This window comes from Drosophila montana, unplaced genomic scaffold (assembly GCF_035044405.1).
Source record: "Drosophila montana isolate Dmon_TW-CO22-7 unplaced genomic scaffold, ASM3504440v1 contig_3640_1, whole genome shotgun sequence".
NCBI lineage: Eukaryota > Metazoa > Arthropoda > Insecta > Diptera > Drosophilidae > Drosophila > Drosophila montana.
The window spans coordinates 228,287-248,086 of record NW_026998525.1 but is presented as its reverse complement, the minus strand read 5'-3'; the positions used below and the strand labels follow the sequence as shown (position 1 = coordinate 248,086).

The 19,800-nt window shown below is 43.2% G+C and overlaps 7 protein-coding genes across 9 annotated transcripts; 3 read left to right on the top strand and 4 right to left on the bottom strand.

The window, feature by feature from the left end:
* Window positions 1–1,071: 1,071 nt before the first annotated feature.
* Window positions 1,072–4,622, top strand: Ube4A (Ubiquitination factor E4A). 2 transcript variants are annotated; one of them, XM_064692774.1, is made up of 4 exons: window positions 1,072–1,200; window positions 1,283–2,069; window positions 2,121–2,509; window positions 2,574–4,622. In XM_064692774.1, the coding sequence occupies exons 2-4, from the start codon at window positions 1,292–1,294 to the stop codon at window positions 4,446–4,448; spliced, it is 3,042 nt and encodes a 1,013-aa protein (XP_064548844.1). In that variant the 5' UTR covers window positions 1,072–1,200; window positions 1,283–1,291; the 3' UTR covers window positions 4,449–4,622. The 2 variants fall into 2 exon arrangements, with proteins under 2 accessions (XP_064548844.1, XP_064548843.1); XM_064692773.1 differs by lacking the exon at window positions 1,072–1,200 and having other exon boundaries at window positions 1,242–2,069.
* Window positions 4,623–5,284: 662 nt separating this feature from the next.
* Window positions 5,285–6,518, bottom strand: Atac1 (Ada2a-containing complex component 1). The gene has a single exon (XM_064692775.1). It carries the CDS (start codon window positions 6,486–6,488, stop codon window positions 5,403–5,405), a length of 1,086 nt encoding a protein of 361 aa, XP_064548845.1. The 5' UTR covers window positions 6,489–6,518; the 3' UTR covers window positions 5,285–5,402.
* Window positions 6,519–6,888: 370 nt separating this feature from the next.
* On the top strand, window positions 6,889–8,265 carry Hmgcl (hydroxymethylglutaryl-CoA lyase). The gene is made up of 3 exons (XM_064692796.1): window positions 6,889–7,061; window positions 7,117–7,575; window positions 7,645–8,265. Exons 1-3 carry the CDS (start codon window positions 7,011–7,013, stop codon window positions 8,122–8,124), a joined length of 990 nt encoding a protein of 329 aa, XP_064548866.1. The 5' UTR covers window positions 6,889–7,010; the 3' UTR covers window positions 8,125–8,265.
* On the bottom strand, window positions 8,140–11,391 carry sip2 (septin interacting protein 2). Of its 2 annotated transcripts, none has more exons than XM_064692795.1 (4): window positions 11,286–11,391; window positions 10,536–10,894; window positions 8,736–10,042; window positions 8,140–8,536 (listed from the first exon to the last, which is right to left on the bottom strand). In XM_064692795.1, exons 2-4 carry the CDS (start codon window positions 10,855–10,857, stop codon window positions 8,297–8,299), a joined length of 1,869 nt encoding a protein of 622 aa, XP_064548865.1. In that variant the 5' UTR covers window positions 10,858–10,894; window positions 11,286–11,391; the 3' UTR covers window positions 8,140–8,296. The 2 variants fall into 2 exon arrangements, with proteins under 2 accessions (XP_064548865.1, XP_064548864.1); XM_064692794.1 differs by lacking the exon at window positions 11,286–11,391 and adding an exon at window positions 11,096–11,253.
* A 623-nt stretch (window positions 11,392–12,014) lies between these two features.
* Window positions 12,015–13,508, top strand: Coprox (oxygen-dependent coproporphyrinogen-III oxidase). Its single transcript, XM_064692801.1, has one exon. The coding sequence runs from the start codon at window positions 12,233–12,235 to the stop codon at window positions 13,391–13,393; it is 1,161 nt and encodes a 386-aa protein (XP_064548871.1). The 5' UTR covers window positions 12,015–12,232; the 3' UTR covers window positions 13,394–13,508.
* An 893-nt stretch (window positions 13,509–14,401) lies between these two features.
* On the bottom strand, window positions 14,402–15,141 carry Sumo (Small ubiquitin like modifier). Its single transcript, XM_064692811.1, has 2 exons — window positions 14,981–15,141; window positions 14,402–14,871 (listed from the first exon to the last, which is right to left on the bottom strand). The coding sequence occupies exon 2, from the start codon at window positions 14,798–14,800 to the stop codon at window positions 14,528–14,530; it is 273 nt and encodes a 90-aa protein (XP_064548881.1). The 5' UTR covers window positions 14,801–14,871; window positions 14,981–15,141; the 3' UTR covers window positions 14,402–14,527.
* Window positions 15,142–17,338: 2,197 nt separating this feature from the next.
* snRNP-U1-70K (small ribonucleoprotein particle U1 subunit 70K) lies at window positions 17,339–19,476 on the bottom strand. The gene is made up of 3 exons (XM_064692815.1): window positions 19,307–19,476; window positions 18,769–19,237; window positions 17,339–18,665 (listed from the first exon to the last, which is right to left on the bottom strand). Exons 2-3 carry the CDS (start codon window positions 19,184–19,186, stop codon window positions 17,722–17,724), a joined length of 1,362 nt encoding a protein of 453 aa, XP_064548885.1. The 5' UTR covers window positions 19,187–19,237; window positions 19,307–19,476; the 3' UTR covers window positions 17,339–17,721.
* Window positions 19,477–19,800: the final 324 nt, after the last annotated feature.

The window sequence follows — 19,800 nt, the reverse complement described above, 5'->3', positions numbered from 1 at the left end:
AAAATGGCAAATCAACGAACTTGGACGTGTTTATTTCTGTTGATCAGAAGCCGATTTAACGGCACACGAAGTACCGTTTTGTTTTGTTTTGTTTTGTTTTTTATTATTATCGGCAAACACTTAACGGGGTAAGAAGAAATGGTTTATTTAAGTTCGGGTGCCAGGCGCCGGCGGCCACATGGTATTTGCTGTGGGTGGCTTTTCAACAATTGATTGTCTTAATTGGCTTTGGATTTGGCCACACACACACACACGCACACATATGCAACAAATGTACTCACACACACATGCGCGCTTTTGAGTGCATGCGGCTGCGCCCTTCTAGCTGGATTTTGATTTGCCCCACATTTGCTGAGAACTAGCCATGTCGTACTTAACTATTTAAATGTAATTGGCAGATTTGAGTGCTTGAATGGTTTCTTTAAATTACTTCTGTATCTTATGGATTCGTATAATTAATTGCATACTGATAGTAGAGGTTACTTGAGTACGTTTTGCCCATTTGATAGAGAATATCAAATTGATTTATTACTATTTTGTTTTAAATTATGACATTTTTTGTATATTATATACGTTTTTTGATTGATGTATTTGATCGGATCGCTCAGCTCGTGGTTTCTTTAAGTTTTCTTTTCTGTAATAATCTAGCATGGAAACCAACTAATTATTATGTATACAATATATTGTTGGATAAATTTTTGGCAAGACATAATTTTTAGTTCAGTCGGTCAAGACTTTATCTGTTATCCTTTTTTTGGAAAACGCATTCCTTTTTCTTGATCAATAACTGGTAAATATATATACTTCGTACTACAATCATTCAATATTCCTATTTGAATTTCAGAATTTGGCGTTGAATTTATCGAATAACCGCTGTACTTTCATTTCGCACAGATATTTACTATTTGACAGACTTTCGCCTAGATCGCATTTTTGTTGCTGCTACGTTAATTTAAGCAATTTTATAAATTTTGTTTTACGCAACGCTAAAAAACTTTTTATACAACATTTTTGTTAGTTTCAATTGAAGTCGAAATTCGTTAAGTAAAATATTAAAAAAAAGAAAATACTGGCAATTTTCAAGCTTTTCACCAAAAAATACGATAAATACCTTTTTGTATTAAAGTAGTATATACTTATTCGATAAATGTATTCGATTGCTCGATTTTTGTGCTAATTCGCATAGTGACACAGTGACAGGTAGCAGAAAATATAAAATTTTTTAATAATATTGTAGAAGCAAATATTGACCATAAATTTACAATCAAAAAAAACTATGCAGGTCGCAACAATGTCGAACGTTGGAGACACCGAGAATCCATTCGCAGCTCTGCTGCAGGATGGCACCCAGGCCAATGGCGTGTCCAAGCAGCTGATCGAATCAATTTTGCTCTTTACACTGAGCAAAGATGTGGACACCAAGCGCAATCGACCGGTGCTCTGTCTGGCCGATGTCGTTGTGGCCGACAATAGCACCGAGGAGACACTCGGCGAGGATCTGCTGGCGCATGCCCTGTTCGAGCGCCTCATGCTGGACGAGACCACAAAATACCTGATGCCATCTGGACAGGTTGATCAAAGGCAGCAAGAGGAAGCGCTGGAGACACGGGCCATCATTTACCTGCACGGTGCATTCACCAGATGGGAGGAGACACAGCGCACTGGCAGCCTGCAGGACAAGGAACATAGCAATCGAATTCTTGACTTGATCCTAAACAATGCGAGCACATGCATGCGCCAACCGGATCTATTTGCAACCCAAACATTCTCATCGCAGTGGCTAGAGCTGTTCGAGGAGGCGGACGAGCATAATACCAGCACGCAGGAGTTTCTGATCCGGGTGGCAGAGAAGGTGCTCGAAGATGTTGAGCAACTGGAGGCGCTGGGCGCTCTCAAGGCCATATTCTACCCTATGCTAAGTGAGTTGCACAAGCAATTGGTCAAAGACAATTTGATTACAATCAGAAAGAATATTTTCTGGATTCTGGGCTTCTTTGTGCGCGAAAAACGCGCCGGCTTACTCGGCGAGCTGCTCATTGACTTTACCACACCCAATCCTAAGGCTAAAGGTAGGTAATCCTATCCAGACAAATGCGAAATACTTACATTTATTTTATTAGGTGGTGAATACATGGATACGCTTTTAGGCCAATTGCTGTGCATGTCCATTATGCCCAAGACTCAAACGGCGCCCTACGAATTTTTCCGCGACATATCGCTGATCTCCCAGCAATCGGATCCCTCGCTCTGGCAGCTGCTGGCCCATCATCAGCAGGCCATGTTTACGCTGGTCAAACAACTGCTCGTACAATCTTCCACTAGCAAGAAGAAGACGCTGCAGTGGATTGCCAACTGTCTGGACGCGAATGTGGCGCGTGGTCATTTGTGGAGCACCATTAACTTGAATCTGGAGCAGACCGTGCACAGCACCGCCAGCGATGCATTTATGACCAGCCTCAGCGCCGTGCTGATGCGTCTGTGTGCGCCGCTCTGCTCGCCCGCCTTAAAGGTACATGTCCAGCTAATCTGTGGGCTATGTCGCAGCGTATATTAACGTTGAAATGCAATTGCAGGTGCTGCTGGTAGATCCCACATACTGTGCAGTGGCGGACCCCGTGGAACGCCAATCGAAGGGCGTTAACATGCTGAGGGCGTTTGAAGAGACATGCCTATTGCCCACCGAGGAAGGCGAAAAGCGCTTAACAGCGGATAAGTACAATTTTATTACCGAGATATTCTATTTGGCGCACAAGGCATTCGAGCTGGGCAATCGGGCGTGCATTGAGCGACTGACGCGCATGATGCGTGAGCTGCAGAACACACAGACCGCCTACCAGGATGTGGCGGCCAGCGATCCCAACAACGATCTAACCAAGAATCTGTTTCGCATGCTGCAGGATCAGATGCAACAGGTGCTCTGCATAAGAAATGGCCTGGCCGAGCCAGAAAATGATACCGCCATCCTCAAGTTCTTTGAGGCCTCGGCCATTTGGCTCACTGAGATAGCGATGTTGCCGCGGGAATCGTTTGAAGCGGGACTGGACAGAAAGGACTTTGCGCCACAGCTGCTGCGCGATCTGGAGCTGTTGTCCGAAACACCGCCCTTTGTGGCGCCATATATGAAATCGGTGCCGGAGAATATCATCGACAACATTGCGGCCTATTTGAATTTCTGTCGCAGCTTTCCCGGCGATCAGTATATACAAATGTACACCAGCTCGCACGATGCGTTCTTCAAGATGATTCTATTGTTCATGGGCAGCTCTGGACTGGTCAAGAATCCGCATTTGCGCGCCAAATTGGCGGACGCTTTGGAGTTTCTGCTGCCCACACAAATCTCGGGCAGCAATCGCAAGGCATTCCATACACACGTCTTTGACAGTCACACAGATCGGCTGCAGGTGGTGCGCAGTCTGCTCAACGTGTTCGTCAGCATCGAAATGACCGGGCAGTCGGTGCAGTTTGAGCAGAAGTTCAACTATCGCCGTCCCATGTACGCGATCATGGAGTTTCTGTGGACCAAGGAGGAGCATGTCGAGTGCTTCAGGCAGCTGGCACAGGATGCCGAACGCAACATGGAGGCCATTGAGCCGCCAATATTCTTGCGCTTCATTAATCTGCTCATCAACGATGCCATCTTCTTACTGGACGAATCGCTCTCCAATCTGGAGCAAATCAAACAGCTCCAGCAGGCTCAAGACAACGGCGAATGGAATAATCTGTCGCACAGCGAGCGTCAACAGCAGACCACCAATCTGCATCATCTGGGCATGTTGGCACGCTTCGATAATATACTGGGCCGTGATACCATCAATTTGCTAAAGCTGCTGACCAGCGAGATCAAGAGCATCTTCTGCCATAACAGCATGGTCGATCGCATTGCGGCCATGCTCAACTATTTTCTATTGCATTTGGTGGGGCCGCAGCGGGAACGCTTCAAGGTTAAGGACAAGAAGGAGTTTGAGTTTGATCCGGCGCAAATGGTGCTGGAGATAGCGCACATCTACATAAATCTAAGTACGGACAATTCCTTTTGCCTGGCCATATCCCAGGATGGACGCTCCTACAGCCATCAGCTATTCGGCTATGCCGAGAATATATTGATACGCATCGGTGGTGGTCAGTTAATTGGCGACATGGCCGAGTTTGCAGCCAAGGTGCAGAAAATGGGCGACGACTACAAGGAGGAGCAAGAGCTGCTTGCCGATGCGCCCGAAGAGTATCTGGATCCGATTATATCAACGCTCATGACCGATCCCGTGGTGCTGCCCAGCTCAAACGTTACCGTCGATCGTTCCACAATTGCTCGCCACCTGCTTAGCGATCAGACAGATCCATTCAATCGCGAACCCCTCACCATGGACAAGGTCAAGTCGAATGCGGCGCTCAAGCTTGAGATCGAGCAATGGATCGAGGGCAAACGCAGCGCGGCGCGTGTCAAGAGCTGAGCAACCAATCCCGGCTAGGGCACGCGCATAACCAAAGAATTAGCTCATCGTGGGGGTAACCGGATAAGGCTTTAGTTTAATGTAATGTTTTCCTTATAATTCCAGTTTATGTACAATCTATGCAATATGTACGTAAGCAAACTTTGCAATTTTCCAATAAATTCTTCACTTCAATGGTTGAGTTGGGACTCGAGTTTGTGTAGCACGTACGTATATAAATAAATAATAAATGTAAATATGTTTGTATGATTAGTTGGCATTCCGAGCGAATGTTTTAAAATCAAATAAATAACTCTTTGAACCGTTGCGTATGGCAAAATATTCCACAGAAATTTTTGTTTAAATTCTTTTTAAATCTTTGGTTACAGGCAATACAAGTTATCTTCAGTGTGCCGAAGATTACATTTTATTTGTATACAAATATCAAAATATATTTGTTTATAGAATTTTGTTACTGCAGCAAGTGATATATAATATATAGAGATCCGATACGAGCGAGCGCTGTAGGTTAATTTTACAATAAAAAGCTTTCGACTTTTAGAGACTCAACCACAAAGTATTAAAATCCTAGGCCCCAACGAATGGATTTATCTAACCATATTTGGTAGATGCCAATTTTGGGTAGAGACCCAAACTAGCCCGCAATTTCTAAATGAAAATATTTATAGTTTGCAATATTTTCAGTAGAACGGGCGATTACAAATTAAATACCGAATTGTTTTATACAAAATTTGAAAATATATTGCAAGGTTTGAATCAAAACCTGGATGCAAAGATGTTTTAAAACCCAACCAGCGGTGTTTTCCTTGGGCTTCCTGTTCTGAATATAAGATCCTAGGATATTAAATGCAACAATTTTGTCCTGGAGGTAGAAGTTGCTGCATTTTATTTTATTATGAATAACTACTTACAATATTTAACGAATGCTTCGAAGCTTAGCTGCGTGTGTTTATGTCATGTCTCATGATCCTCAACCACATCATGAGCCAAGTGCTCGAATTGCTCGGTGATCAATTGATGGGCGAGGCAATCGCCGCATAGATTTAGGTAGCAATAGCAACTGTTGCAATGCCAACGCTTTTGCGTTACGGCCGACTCCTCGCATTCCGCGCACTTGGGCGCCAGCGGATCGGGACTGTAGCCGTCCTCTGTTTGTACCTTTTCGTCGCGTATGGCTGTTAATATTTTCAGCTGAAGTAGCTTCTTACGCTGCGTCTCCGATTCGAGCGCATCGGGCTCCAGCTTTGGTTCGATTTTAACTGCTGCTGGTGGCGGCGGCGACGGCGCAACGGGCATCAGGTCATCCAATGTGTATTCATCCTCGGGCATTTGTATTTGTATATTCTGGGCCGGAAAGAATGTGGAACGGCGTACGTTAAACTTGGGTCGTGTAGGGCCGCCCGCTCGCCTGTACTTGGGCAAGCGACCCGGCACAGGCATTCCGGCATCGTGGAGCTTCTGAAAGTACTTCTGGACACGGCTGAAAACTTGTTGCGCCGTTCGATTGCCCAGCGCTTTAGCGATTTTGCCAAAGCGCCGCATTTCAACCTCTTCCGGCGGATACTCGATGAGCAGCTGTTCCAGGCGTAGTTGCTCCTCGTTCGTCCACAGACGCGTTTGTGTTTTGCTGCCATTTTTATTGTTCTTGTCCTCTTCAATGGGCTGAGAATGGGGCGCTGGTGTCTCGGTTTTGACTTCTTGCTTAACTGTTAATGTAGGCAACTCAGGCAGGCGAATTGGGGTTAAGTAATTGGGCGCTATTAGCGGCTCCTTGTTGCGCAGCCTGTCCAGCAACAGTTGCGGATTCTCCAGATACATATCGCGCGCTTTCTCCAGCTCGTCTATTTGTTGATGGACGCGAATGCGCTGAGCCTGCAGCGTGGCAATGGTCCGCAGCAGGTTGCTATAGCATTGATTGCCACGTAATGCCAAGTGCTCCGTTTCAAAGTGGAACACATCCTCGTTCTCGTCATCGCTTTCATCGCTCTCGTCTTTAATGCTTTTTGTATCCGTTTCTTTTTGATTGTTGTCGTTTTCCATTTGTCTGCGCGTGCCGTGAATGGGAGCTAGAGATGAGAATAGCACAGAGTAGTCTTGATTTCGATAGTACAGCTGCAATAATCGATAGTTTCTTTTTGGCGCCAATTCAATCTATTTAAATATGCAAATACTAAGGGCTACAGTGCAACACAATTTTCTCAATTTAAATATAAGCGAATATAAGTTTGGCATATTCACTTATATTTAAAAAAAACACCGACTTTTCTAATTGATCGCAACAACTCACAGCATTATCGATAGCAAGTTATCGATGTTACTTTCAAATATTTAAATAAGTGCATACACTCTTTAATTTAAAGATAATTATCCTGTTAACGGCAATTGTATCCTGTTCTATGAAGACAAGCATTTTTATATGGATTTTAATATTTAAATGATATTTGCCAGAACGTTTTATATAATTAGTAAATAACTCTAGATCATTCTGATAAGCAACAGCTGTTTGTTTTGTTGAAGAAGAAGCACTGCACTCTACAAGTTGGTCCTTATATATTCGCCATTATGCTTATTCCACGATATTTGGCACGCCCTCTATTCCAGTGCTCTGCCACTGTAAGTCCGCTGTATAGCATAGTAGCCAATCCCAATAAAACCCAAATACTTACAGGGCAAGACTGCGAGGCCGATGTCCCAGTTGTCATCGGCTTCAGTGCGTATTGTGGAGGTGGGACCGCGCGATGGTCTTCAAAACGAGCCCAAACTGCTGCCCGCTGCCACAAAGATCGAGCTTATAGATCGTCTGTCGGAAACTGGACTGCAATCAATCGAGGCCACAAGTTTTGTTAGCGCCAAATGGGTACCCCAAATGGGGGACAATGCGGAGGTTTTGCGCGGCATACGCCGGGTACCTGGTATAAGTTATCCCGTGCTGACGCCCAATCTTAAAGGATTCGAGAGCGCTTTGAAGGCGGGCGCCGAGGAGGTGGCTGTTTTTGGAGCTGCCTCCGATGCATTTTCGCTTAAAAATGTCAATTGTACGGCGGCAGAGGCCATTGAGCGCTTTAAGCCCGTCCTTGCTGCCGCCAAGCAACATGGAGTTCGTGTGCGCGGCTACGTTTCAACTGTGGTGAGCATGGTTCTTCAAATAGTGACAGTTGTGCTGTTATACTAGCTGCAGCACTTATGTATCTTCTAGGTGGGTTGTCCCTACGAGGGGGCTGTGCCGCCCAAGGCTGTGGTCCAGGTGGTGGCAGCACTGCACGACATGGGCTGCTATGAGATCTCGCTGGGAGACACCATTGGTGTGGGCACGCCGGGCAGCATGCGCAATATGCTGGACGAGGTGACGCGCGCTGTGCCCGCACAGCATCTGGCCGTACACTGCCATGATACATACGGCCAGGCGTTGTCGAACATTTTAACTTCCCTGGAATACGGAATACGTGTTGTGGACGCCTCCGTCTCCGGCCTGGGTGGCTGTCCTTATGCACGCGGCGCCTCCGGCAACGCAGCTACTGAGGATGTCGTCTACATGTTGCACGGCATGGGCATAAAGACGGGCGTCAATTTGGACAAGCTCATTGAAGTGGGACGCTACATATGCACGGAACTGGGCAGAGCTTCCGAATCGAAGGTGAATCGTGCTTGGAAAGGACCTCAGGCTAAGAAGGCATAAGGATAGCCAAGCCCACAAAGTAATCGATGGCATTTACTAGTTACTAATTGTTGCGTGTGTTGTATCTTAGTGTGTATTTGTTATAAACTTAAAAACAAATCGCGATTCGCTTGATAAAATTGTTACGAATCCCATGTAAAACCCCTTTTCTTGTTGGGTTTATCAATAATAATTAAAACTTTTGAGCATCCTTAAGCGTGTACAAAGAGATGTCGCCCGAGGCAAGCGACAGATCGGCAAGACTCTGATTGGGACGGCGTGGTATGTGCGACGTATTTCTGTTGCTGTTGCTCTGGGCGGGCATTTTCATCTTGCCATCGTGGCGCAGCACCGTTGGCTCCACAGCCGAATTCAGATACTTTTGAATTTTCGGCACATTCGGCATCGGCATTGGAGTCCGTTCATCCACGACCTGGTGGGAAAAGTGTTTGTTATTATCGGACAATAAGTGTGGATAAAATTTAGACGGTAAAATATTTTTCATTAAATTTAAATTAGTTTTACTCCCAATCGAATCCAAGCCCGTAATCATTTATTTCTTGTGTCGAATTTTATATTAAGTTCGAAACCAATCGGACGACAAAATTGCTTTTTATTCCCTTGAAACTCACCTGCTTCAGCTCAGACGAAATGTATGCCTTCTTGGGCAGCAATCGAGCAGCTGGATCAATGCAGCCAAGAGTTAGCTTCAATGGGTTGCAATTGCCAGATGCAACTGTCTGCCCGCGCTTCAATTGGCACAGACGTGACTCCTCCTCCAGTTCCTTGATGCTCAGCGTATTGAATGCATCGTTGATATTCGGCTTTTCCCGGAACATGCTCATTAGTGGCGCGGTGCCCGACTTTTGTGTATAGGTGCGTATGGGACTGACAATGTGTGCAAAATGATCTTTTTGGATTTTCAATTGACGTCGCATTGGTATGGCCGAAGGTTGCTTGAAGAACTTGGTTTTTGGCGGATCCATATTTATGGCATAGCGCGATCTGCCAGAACCAGTTGGCAGCTTGGAGCTGCCTTGGCGAAGCGGCGATGAGGCTTCTTTTTGGGGCGTCAACAAAAATGTATTCTGCTTGGGCAGTTTCTGATGCAAATGAATTACATCAGGATCGGATATGGGTTTGGCTGGCGAGGGCGATGGCGACGGCGATGGCTCCTTGGCAGCCATATATTCACGTGCTTTTTGCATCATATACTCCATTTCCTCCATGGTGCCATTCAAATGTATTGACTTGTTCTCCTTGTCTTCTTCTTCTGCTTCTGAATCAATTAAGGAAGATTCCTCTTGTTTAATATCGGCATTGAGGTCGTCGCCCTCTTTCACCTCCTCCTCCTCCTCGCTGGATGAAGACAACTCGATAATCGTGCTGTCAGCTGCATCGTTGACCGCCAGATCCATTAGAGTTTCGTGCAAATCGCCTAAGAGCTCTTGTTGCTCGCCCTCGGACATGCCATGTGGCTTGGCCTTGGCAATGGCCGCATAAAACAAGTCATCAACGCTCAACGTTGTTGCCTCCTTTGAGCTGCTGGCCAACGAATTGTCAGCGGCCGTCTCGTAGCAGCTCGAACCAGATGCAATTGTCTCGCTGCTTTGAGCCGTTTTCAGGGTGTGAGCGGTTAGAAAGCTGCTGTTGTGCGACGACGACTCGTCGGATTGCTGGCCTGTCAGGTCAGCCTCGTTGGCCTCCAATATAGTTGAGGGTCGCAGCAGGCCGACCATTTTCACAGGCGACGTCTGTGCGGTTGGCTGAAAAACTGAATCGTTGCCAGTGAAATCATTATCCCAAAAGCGAGAAGGCGCCTCGATATCCTCCAGCTGCGTGCACTCAGCACTCTTCAGAGGACTTTCGTTGCACAGCTGATCCTGGTCACCTACATCCTCCAGCATACGACGCAGTGCACACATTTCCATATCACCAGCTGCATAATAAAATCATGTAAGTTATTTTGTTATGGACATGCTTGACTAGAAGCTAACCTGAACCTAACTACGAATTGCAGTAACATTCGTTTCTACCCAAGAGTAAACATGTTTCCCTCAGCACCTTTCTATGGAATACATAACTTATAGGTTTTTTTATCCTTAAACTCATCTCACGTAATCTCACATAACTTTGAATTGCAAGCGTAATAGTTTAATAATGGAAACAACTCCAGGTCGAATTTCAATATAATTCCCTAATTAACCGAGATCAATGGGTATGGACTGACGGACTGACGGTTATGGATAGATCGGGAATGCGGTCGGCGGTGCCTTCTTCTAGCTGTGCTTGGAACGCTAATTTAGCTACTTTTTAACATTTGGATTCAGGCAGCAATTGGCTGCAGTTGTTACCTACATTCGTACAACTAAATTATGCCCAAAAACTGATTTTAAATTTGTCGGGAAGTTGACGAGCCCACATATACTCACATTTATCTGCACGAGAACTGCGCTCCTTGGCTAAGGCCAAAACCTTCTCCTTATCATCGCTGTTCAGGTATTGAAACAGTGTGCTATCAGGATCGGAGCCGGTTTTATCGCACATGCGTTCGAGCGCATCGAAACTCTCGTCGGCATTTTGTTGCTGCGTTTCGTTGAGGACTCGGAACATGCTGTCGGTCTTGACGCTTAGATTTATGGCCGAGGTGGTTGTGTGATTCTCGCGCTGATGCTGATTCTCCAGCTGGGCCTTGCGGGCCTGCATCAATGCCTTAAAGTCCAGGACAATGTCTAAGCTGTGGCGGCGCTCCATTGATTCTCGTTGGGGTTTCGGTGCGGCAGGTGGTGGCCTTATAAATGCGAGAAAAAAATAAAATAATCGATCTATTTTGTACGCAAATATGTGCCTGACACTATGCTAAATGAAAATTTGTTTTTTTGTTGTTGTGTTTTTACGATATATCACATGCAGAGTATTTCAAAATAATTCATGCTACGCTCGAGCTACATTTGTCCATTCTACAGTTATTTACAGATATTTATCTATTTACCGATCCAGAAGCAAATGGTTGAGCAATTTCTGACGCCAAGCCGGAGTGTCTTGAAATTTTTCCAGGCCAGACATATTGGCTGCGTCCTTCTTTTACTTATAATAACACAATAACTAAGACTTCACACACCGAATACAAATGTTCTTATTTTGCAATGCCAAACACACAAATAGCGTCTAAAGTTACTCACTTGAAAGGCAAAAAATATGTAATAAGGAAAAAGACAAATTTTGCAGCCGCTTCTGTTCAAATGACTTGATCGTACACGAGTAAGTATCGACGCGCTGCAAATGGTCGGGTAATTTTAAAATCGAAACTTGTACTCTTTGGCGCCAGGGCTGCACAAATGCGAACAAAAATTGAAAGAGTAAAAGAAAGAAAAACAATTTATTTCATGTATTCAATTATAATTTACATAAATACAGCGCATTAAACAATATATTTTCTGCATTTCAAATGCGACGGAATCGTTGCCTAACTAAACGGGAAGTTCTATCATAGTGCGGCGAGGCATTATTAACTGGGGTACAGGGACTTTCTCTGGTTTGGTACAGATAATCCTTGTTCGTTTTATTATTAATAATGCTTATGTCCAAACTTCTATTTCCGATTGAACTCATTAAATTTGTATATTCCAAGATGTTAAGTTGCACTTGCTGATCATTTTTTAAGTTGCTTATGAATGTTCCAGGCGATTCAGTCAATGTTTCTTTATCCTCATACTCTGTCATTTCATCATTTGTATTATTTTTCGAGTCTGATTGGTTCAAGCTTCTTGTTGACTGCTCGTGGTAAAGCGCTTCATCTGAACAAGACGAGTTGATGTCCGGGGAGACCAAAGAAATTGTCGAATGGAGCGTTTTATCAGCTTCCATTTTGTGAACCATATCACTGAACTCAGTATCAAAATCCATTTTGAAAACACAAGCACTCAATTTATATTTGTCTATGCAGATGTAAGTAAAAAGTAACTGTTCTTTATCGAAATACGCGGCGACTATTTTGTTATCGATATACATATGTAAACTCGATAACGATGTTATCAGGTGGCCTTTAAATGCCGGCGCAAGAAGAAGATAGATAACAAAGACTGTGCGTAGCCATAAAAGAGTTTTATATGCAATATAGCATCTAAAAATGAACGCTTTAAGACACACAATGTCCCTGGTGTCCCTGGGCACCTTCCAGCTCGGGCGACGGATGAAAAGCCAACATGTACGCGGCTTTTTGCTTGGCACTGGGCTGGGCCTTTCCACCTTCGCAACGGTCACGTACGCACAAGCAGAGGCCGCAAAGGTCAATCGTAAGTTGAACATATCCAAGTACATGGCAGAGCCCATTACGGATCAGTCCATCTTGCTGGAGGATGAAGAAAACATGCGCCATCGCATGGAGCTGATGATCATGGAGATTCAAGCCGAATTCTGTCGCTCCCTCGAGTCCGAGGAGTTCAGTGGCCAGAAATTCAAGGTGGACCGTTGGCTGCGCAAAGAGGGTGGTGGCGGCATCACCTGCGTTCTGCGAGACGGCGAAGTCTTCGAAAAGGCCGGCGTCAATGTGTCCGTCGTGACGGGCATGCTGCCACCAGCCGCTGTACAGCAGATGCGAGCTCGGGGCAAAGAATTGAAGGAGAACGTGAAGCTGCCATTTTTCGCCAGCGGCGTCAGTGCTGTAATACATCCGCGTAATCCCCATGTGCCGACCATACACTTCAACTATCGCTATTTCGAAGTGGAACTGCCCGATGGCAAGAAACAATGGTGGTTCGGCGGCGGCACAGATCTGACGCCCTACTACCTGGATGAGAACGATGCGCGGCATTTCCATAAGACGCTCAAGAGTGCCTGTGACGAGCACGACACCAGCTACTATCCCAAGTTTAAGAAATGGTGCGACGATTACTTCCACATCAAGCATCGCAACGAGTCGCGCGGCATCGGTGGCATCTTCTTCGATGACATCGATGAGCCCAGCCAGGACAGCGCCTTCAATTTTGTTACCAGCTGCGCTCGTGCCGTAATCCCATCGTATCTGCCGCTGGTGCAGAAGCACAAGAATGCCGACTATGGTACCAATGAGCGACAGTGGCAGCTCCTTCGACGTGGCCGCTACGTGGAGTTCAATCTAATCTATGATCGTGGCACCAAGTTTGGCCTGTACACGCCGGGTGCGCGCTATGAGAGTATTCTGATGTCGCTGCCATTGCACGCCCGATGGGAATATATGCATGAGCCGAACTCCACATCTAAGGAAAACGATTTGTTAATGGTTCTGCGCAATCCTAAGGAATGGGTTTAAAGTCGAGTAGTTGATATTTATATTTTGTTAATTGCTATAATGGGAATGGTGCCTTTTATGATAATGTTTTTTTTAGATACGTAAGAATTAACAATATTTTTGCCTGTACAGTTTTTTCGTTACAAAATTAAAGTTTATTCTTACAAACATACAACAAATATTTTTTAACAAGTTATCAATTAACATGCATATGCACATACATACATACATACATTGTGTATGTGTGCACAGTGTAATTAACTCTTTTCAAAGAAATAAAAGTTTTTACCATGTACATCCCCATGTATACCCGGTGCTATCTAAATTGCATATATTTTCGAAATTTTGAATCGTCTGGCCCACAATTTTCAAGGTTATGTTATGTTAACCCATACACGCATACGTATGTATCTATTCACGACCCTTCCACTGCGGATGACGTCATCTTTTCCATATATGTATTTTGAGGTTATGTTTCTAAATCTAAATGATTATGTCGCCATATATCTAAATTTTTACCTGATATATAACGCCCATGAAATCATATTAATCTATGTATATAAACAAATGTATATACCTATTTATGTATGTTTTCCATTTACACATGGACAGATGTCTGTCTGCCTGCATTGTGTATGTATACTCGTTTTCACACACATACACACAAGCAACCACAGTTGCTGTACTGTACACAATTCGTGTCTGTGTGTACCAACAATGTTGAAGCCCTCACACATACACACACACACCATTTTACAAGCGCTTCACGTGTGCGTGTGTGTGGCAGCATTAGGGATATAAAGCGGGAAATGCGCGCCACCGGCAATTTACCCACCAAAACCAAAGTTTGACAAACCAATACAAAATCATTTTTTCAGGAATCGTTCTTAAATTATAGTTTACAAAATGCTTTATTTTCCAGTTTTTTGCTTATTTTTCTTTTATCAAACATCTAGATCTTTGTGGGGATACTTCTTTTAGTTGTTTTCATTGTGTGTACAAAAAAAAAAACCAAACTGAACAACAGAATTGATATTTTTCTTTTGTTTATTTATGTAGAATAATGCTCGCTTAATTGTTGTTGCTGCTGCTGTTTTTGTTGTTGTCGTTAAAATGAAGAGTAACTAGCTTAACTACATTCATACAAGTATATAATTAATAAACACCGCCGGTCTGCTGCTGGTACACCTCAATAGTATCGCCCTCCTCCATCTCAAGCGAGGTCGGAGTGTCGTTCTCATTGATAGGCTGACCGTCAAAACGGAAGCGTACCACCTGCATGGAAAGTCCGGCACGGTCACAGTAGGCATTCATCAGCTTTCGCAAAGGTGTGTGTTTCTTAATTTTAAATTGGACCACCGCATTATCCTGTCCAAGTACTTTCAGATTGATGTGCTCGGTTTCGCCTCCCTTCTTTTCGTCAGACATGTTTTTTTTTCGCTATGTACGCGCTTGACGATATTCACAAATGTAAAATGCAATGATGCCGGGCGTGCGTGCTGAACAATAATGTAAAGAACCCGCATAAATTAATAAGAATTCACCTTTTATTATATATTTACTGATTTGCACTGTAAAATTGCTTTTGCAAATAGAAAATTTTCTTACTTTTGAATACGTTTCACCACTCGCTTCCTTCTTTTAAGATTACCAAGCGGCTTGCGCTAGCTACACACACGCCAAAAAATGGTTGTATTTTGAGTGTCTCCCTATTCGCACGGCGAAAAAATTATCAGCAAGATAATGCACTAAAAATTACCACGACGCCGACAGGCAGGGTTGCACTTCAATGAAGAACCAATTTAATTGCAAAAAAAATAGGATGGAGACAGATTCTTAACTTTATTAGGTTGACACTCAATTATAAGTAAATATTTTTATATTGATTTAAATGATTGTAATTAATTTGTTTTTACAATGCCTACTTTATAAGGGACACAAAATCAATTTGCACATATGTATTTGAATAATCGATATCGGAATTAATTTGGCAGAATGATAATTGATGTAGTATTCCTGATACGGAAAAGCTTAATGTTAGCAATAATCCTATAAAAGCGTGTTAACTAAGAACACAATGTTAATTAAGACTAGTGCCCATTTTAAGGTATTAAAGTTACTTCATAGTCAGGCTTATCGAAAAAACCAGCCAAGCTGGTTATCGATAGCGATAACCTGTCTATTTTCATTTTATCATGGAATCGTATCGACAACACCAAAACAAATTGGCGCGCTATTCAATTTTAAATCATGAACACGTGCAACAAAAGAAAAAACATTACAACTGCATCTCATATAGTGTAATTGTTGGTCCACAAAAAAAATATATATAGGCCTTTGATATTTTAAACCCAATCGAAATCTATCTTGATAAATATTTTATATTTTCAACATAATTTGTATGGCTTTGTCAAGTTTAGCTTTCTAAAGTAGGGTATTTAGCCAAGTTTAAATATTTGTGTTTTACACAAGAAAAAAAAAACAAATTTGTTTTCAATTTGGTTGCTTTTATAAAATACTTTATTTTTGGAAGTATTCAGTAATAGCACATCTGTCGAACAACAAAAATACAAATGCAAATTCAAATAGGTCATACATTTGCTTTGCTTAAAACCAGCTACTTTAAGAAACAAGTTTTGTGAAATTCAATTCTATGATAAATATAAATGAAACAAAGCTTATGTTGGACCTGTCTGAATTTAAAATATTTACAGAAACTATTTTTGGAAATCCCTTAGCTTCGAAATTTTGTTTCCACAGTTTGACTTGCCTCCATTTATTTTGGCTTTTGCAATCAGTTAGTAGATATTAGATATTCGTGAATTTTCCGCCCTATACCATTCGTTTTTGGAGGCATTAGGTAGATGTCCAACATACCCTTATGCTACAGCAACTTTAACACTTTGAGTGAACCTTATTGACTGACCCTTACCAGTTATAGGCGCCAAACGGAAAACGACCAATAACAAACCTGAGCGCTGTTTCGAAATATATATTCCGTGGTGTGGTCCTCTTGTACAGGTGCCACACAAACAATCACCAAACGTACTTGAAAAGATCGAGATCGAAAATTGATTACTACGATATCAATTTGATATATAAATACCATACATAACCATTTCAAAGGGCATACCTCACCCCATCAAGATCAAAGAATATCCACCATTGTGTGCATTCGGAATTTACGCTTTGGTTTTTTGTTTTTGTTTTCGTTTTTCAGTATTTGACCAACTCGTTTGGACAGAAATCTTACCAAGAACCAACAACCAGCTCGCAAAAACTTACAATCGTCAGATATTTCGAAAAAGTGGCCCGATTAAAACTTACTCACAGACCCAAGTTTGGATAGAGCTATGGTACACCAATTGAATAAGCTGATCTGGCGTCCCAGGGAGCCACCACGTTTCTAGTGTTGGCCTAGAACGGTAAACGCATGGATTAGTGAGATTTGTGTAGAGAAGAAATTACCTGATTTGATAAGTTACTAATGGGTCAAGTTTTGAGTACTTTTTGGGGAATCGTTTTGGATTTTCGAACTAATTATTTTTGTTTGTTGAAATACTTATGATCTGTTTTCACACACTCTGGGCGTATATTCAATATACATATCGTACATTAGAGATTTTCAGATTTTCAATATTGAAAACTGCAAAAAGATAAAGAAAACAAAATGGCACGAGTTAGCGCACATATTAAAAATGTGTTTTTTGTTTTTGTTTTGTTTTGTTTTTGATTTTTGTAAGCGATTAACACTTTAAATGTAATAATTTTACACATAGCTTCGATGAAACAAACCAATCAGTACTCGGAATCCGGATAGTCATATATGGTATACCAAAGCATTCCCTTATACCCCCTTACCAAAGGTGGGGAAACAAACACATGTTGATCTGATTTATTTTTACTTACTCTTCATTTCAATTGTTAAGATTTACTTACATATTTAAACGTATTTAAGCTATGCACAATTTTTTGTTGATTTACGGTTTTGTGTTTGTTTTGTTCTGTTAAGTTATTTTTCTTTTTTTTTTACTTGTTTTGCTTTCATGATAAATTTAAATATAGAAATTGAAAAGTGCTCCCAGCTTAAAACGGACTTACAGCATGTCTTACGCTTCGTTGTTTCCGAACTGCATCGTCCCACTGGCTGTTTCTGGCTATGAATTTCAAATTTCAATTGAATAAATATATAAAAACAATCGATACATTCGATTGTGCTAAATGATGGTGGTTACAGTTCTAATTGTAGTGTTACCAGCGCAGGATAATTACACAAAAACTCTGAAAATTGTTATCGTACTCGATTACCAATTGTTGTTGTTGTTGCATCGTTGCGACAAGGCAGGGTCTCACTGCCGCCACCAGGTTGGATCGCTGGCATTTTGGCCACCATTGTCTGGATTGTTGCTGCGTGGAAGTATCGGCGGTGGGGGCACACTGAACATATTGTGATGTGCAGCGGGCGGCCGATACTTCTCCTCGTTCTCATCGTCCATTTCGCGTTTGATTGCCGTGTTTTGATAGTCATTCATGGAAAACGTTGGATAGCCGTCATCAATTGGCTCCTCCTTAATCTTAATCATATCCATTTCACGGAAGTCTGGTTTGCGTTCCTTGACATCGCGATCACCGCCGCCAGCACTGCGATCTGCACCTCCCCGATCGCGATCCCGACGCTCACGCTTGCGATCGCGCCTTTCACGCGATGAGTCACGTTCTCGTGACTTGGAACGCTTCTTTTTCTTTTCACGCTCGCGATCACGATCACGCTCCCTGTCCCGCCTGTCGCGTCGTCCATCGAAATCATCATAGTCGCGCTCCCTGCTGCCGGCACGACGTTTTCGGCGTTCGCGCGAACGGCTGCGCGAGCGACCAACACGTGCGCCACGTTCCCGATCACGATCTCTGCGATCTCGGGAGCGCGAGCGACGCCTCTCACCGGCCACGACTCCGCCGTACGGAGGGCGCCCCCCACGTGCATCGACGCCATTGTTGGCTCCACCACGCACACCACCCTCACGATCCTCGCGCTCACGCTCCAAACGATAGCGTTCACGCTCACGTTCATTGTCCTCGCGGCCAGAGTGCTTGATATTCACATCGTTGCCACCTCGCCGTGTGCCACCCAAACCGCCACCCAGGCGTCGTGGCAGCCATCCCTTGACGGTCCGAGCGCGTTCAACATCCACCAGGACGCGCTTGCTGTCTATCTTCTTACCATCGGCGTGCTTGTACGCCGCGTGCATATCTCGCTCATGTTCATACTCAATAAAGGCGTAGCCCTTGGGTTTACCTGTAAGATAAAACATTAGTAATTATGCAAGAGAACAAAAATATTTCTTCAATCTAAAAATTAAGTAATATTTACGGTGAACAAATTAGTAAACACAATTTACCTGAGTCCTGGTCGTGAATGAGCACGATCTTTTTGATGGGGCCGTAGAACTCGAACTCGCGCCTCAACTTTGACTCGGATGTGTCGTAGTTGATGCGCGCTATGAACAATGTACGGAATGGATCCTCTGTGGCGTTCTTAATCTCGGTTGGATCCCATAGTGCGATTTCGCGTTCTAGCTTATAAGCCACTTGTTCGGCTTTTTCGCGCCGCCTTCGCTCGAGTCGCTCCTGACGCGTTTCCACAGTTTTGGGTAGCGGTGTGTCCTTTGGGTCTTCAAAGTCGCTCATAAATTTGGCTACGCCCAGGTAGCCTCGAGATTTTTTTTCATGGGGCAACTTATCCACCGGTGGCATAAACGGTATTGGATCCCGTGAGGCGAATAACGCCAAAAGATTTGGCGGCAGATATTGGGTCATTTTGTTTAAATATTTATTACCTTTGTTTCCTTCGTTCCGTCAAATTTGGTGCTAGACATTTAAAATTGAGGTTAGGTTACGCTTGTTTACGATAGTAAAAGATTTGAGCGCTTTACTGACCTTATAAATCCATCCAGTACGCGTTCTTGCTTCTATTGCTGGTATTTTAATCAACTCAAATTACTATTTCTGTAGCTGCCCAATCGATTTATCTCAATAAATATTACCAGACGAAAAAGAATCTTTTTTCTTGTAGCGTAGCTACACGGCTACTAATGATGGCATTATGCTAGAGATGAGCATGTCATTGGTATCACAGTGATTGTCACTTTTAAATTTTAATGGCAATATATGTTACAGCTCAACTAAATAACTATTAACTTAAGTAATATTTCATATTTTCTGTTTACTTTATAGATGTTAGTTAAGCCTCAAAAAAGTGTATTTTTCCGGATAGTTAAATTATTTTCACGCTCGCGCTAGTGACATTGGCTACATCGCATAAATAGCACCCCATTACGAGGGTTGTTAAATTACATGATACTTGTGTTATCGATAGTTCGATAAGCGCAGTGGAAGTTGTGAACTTTCTTACATGGTTTTCTTTTGGTTCA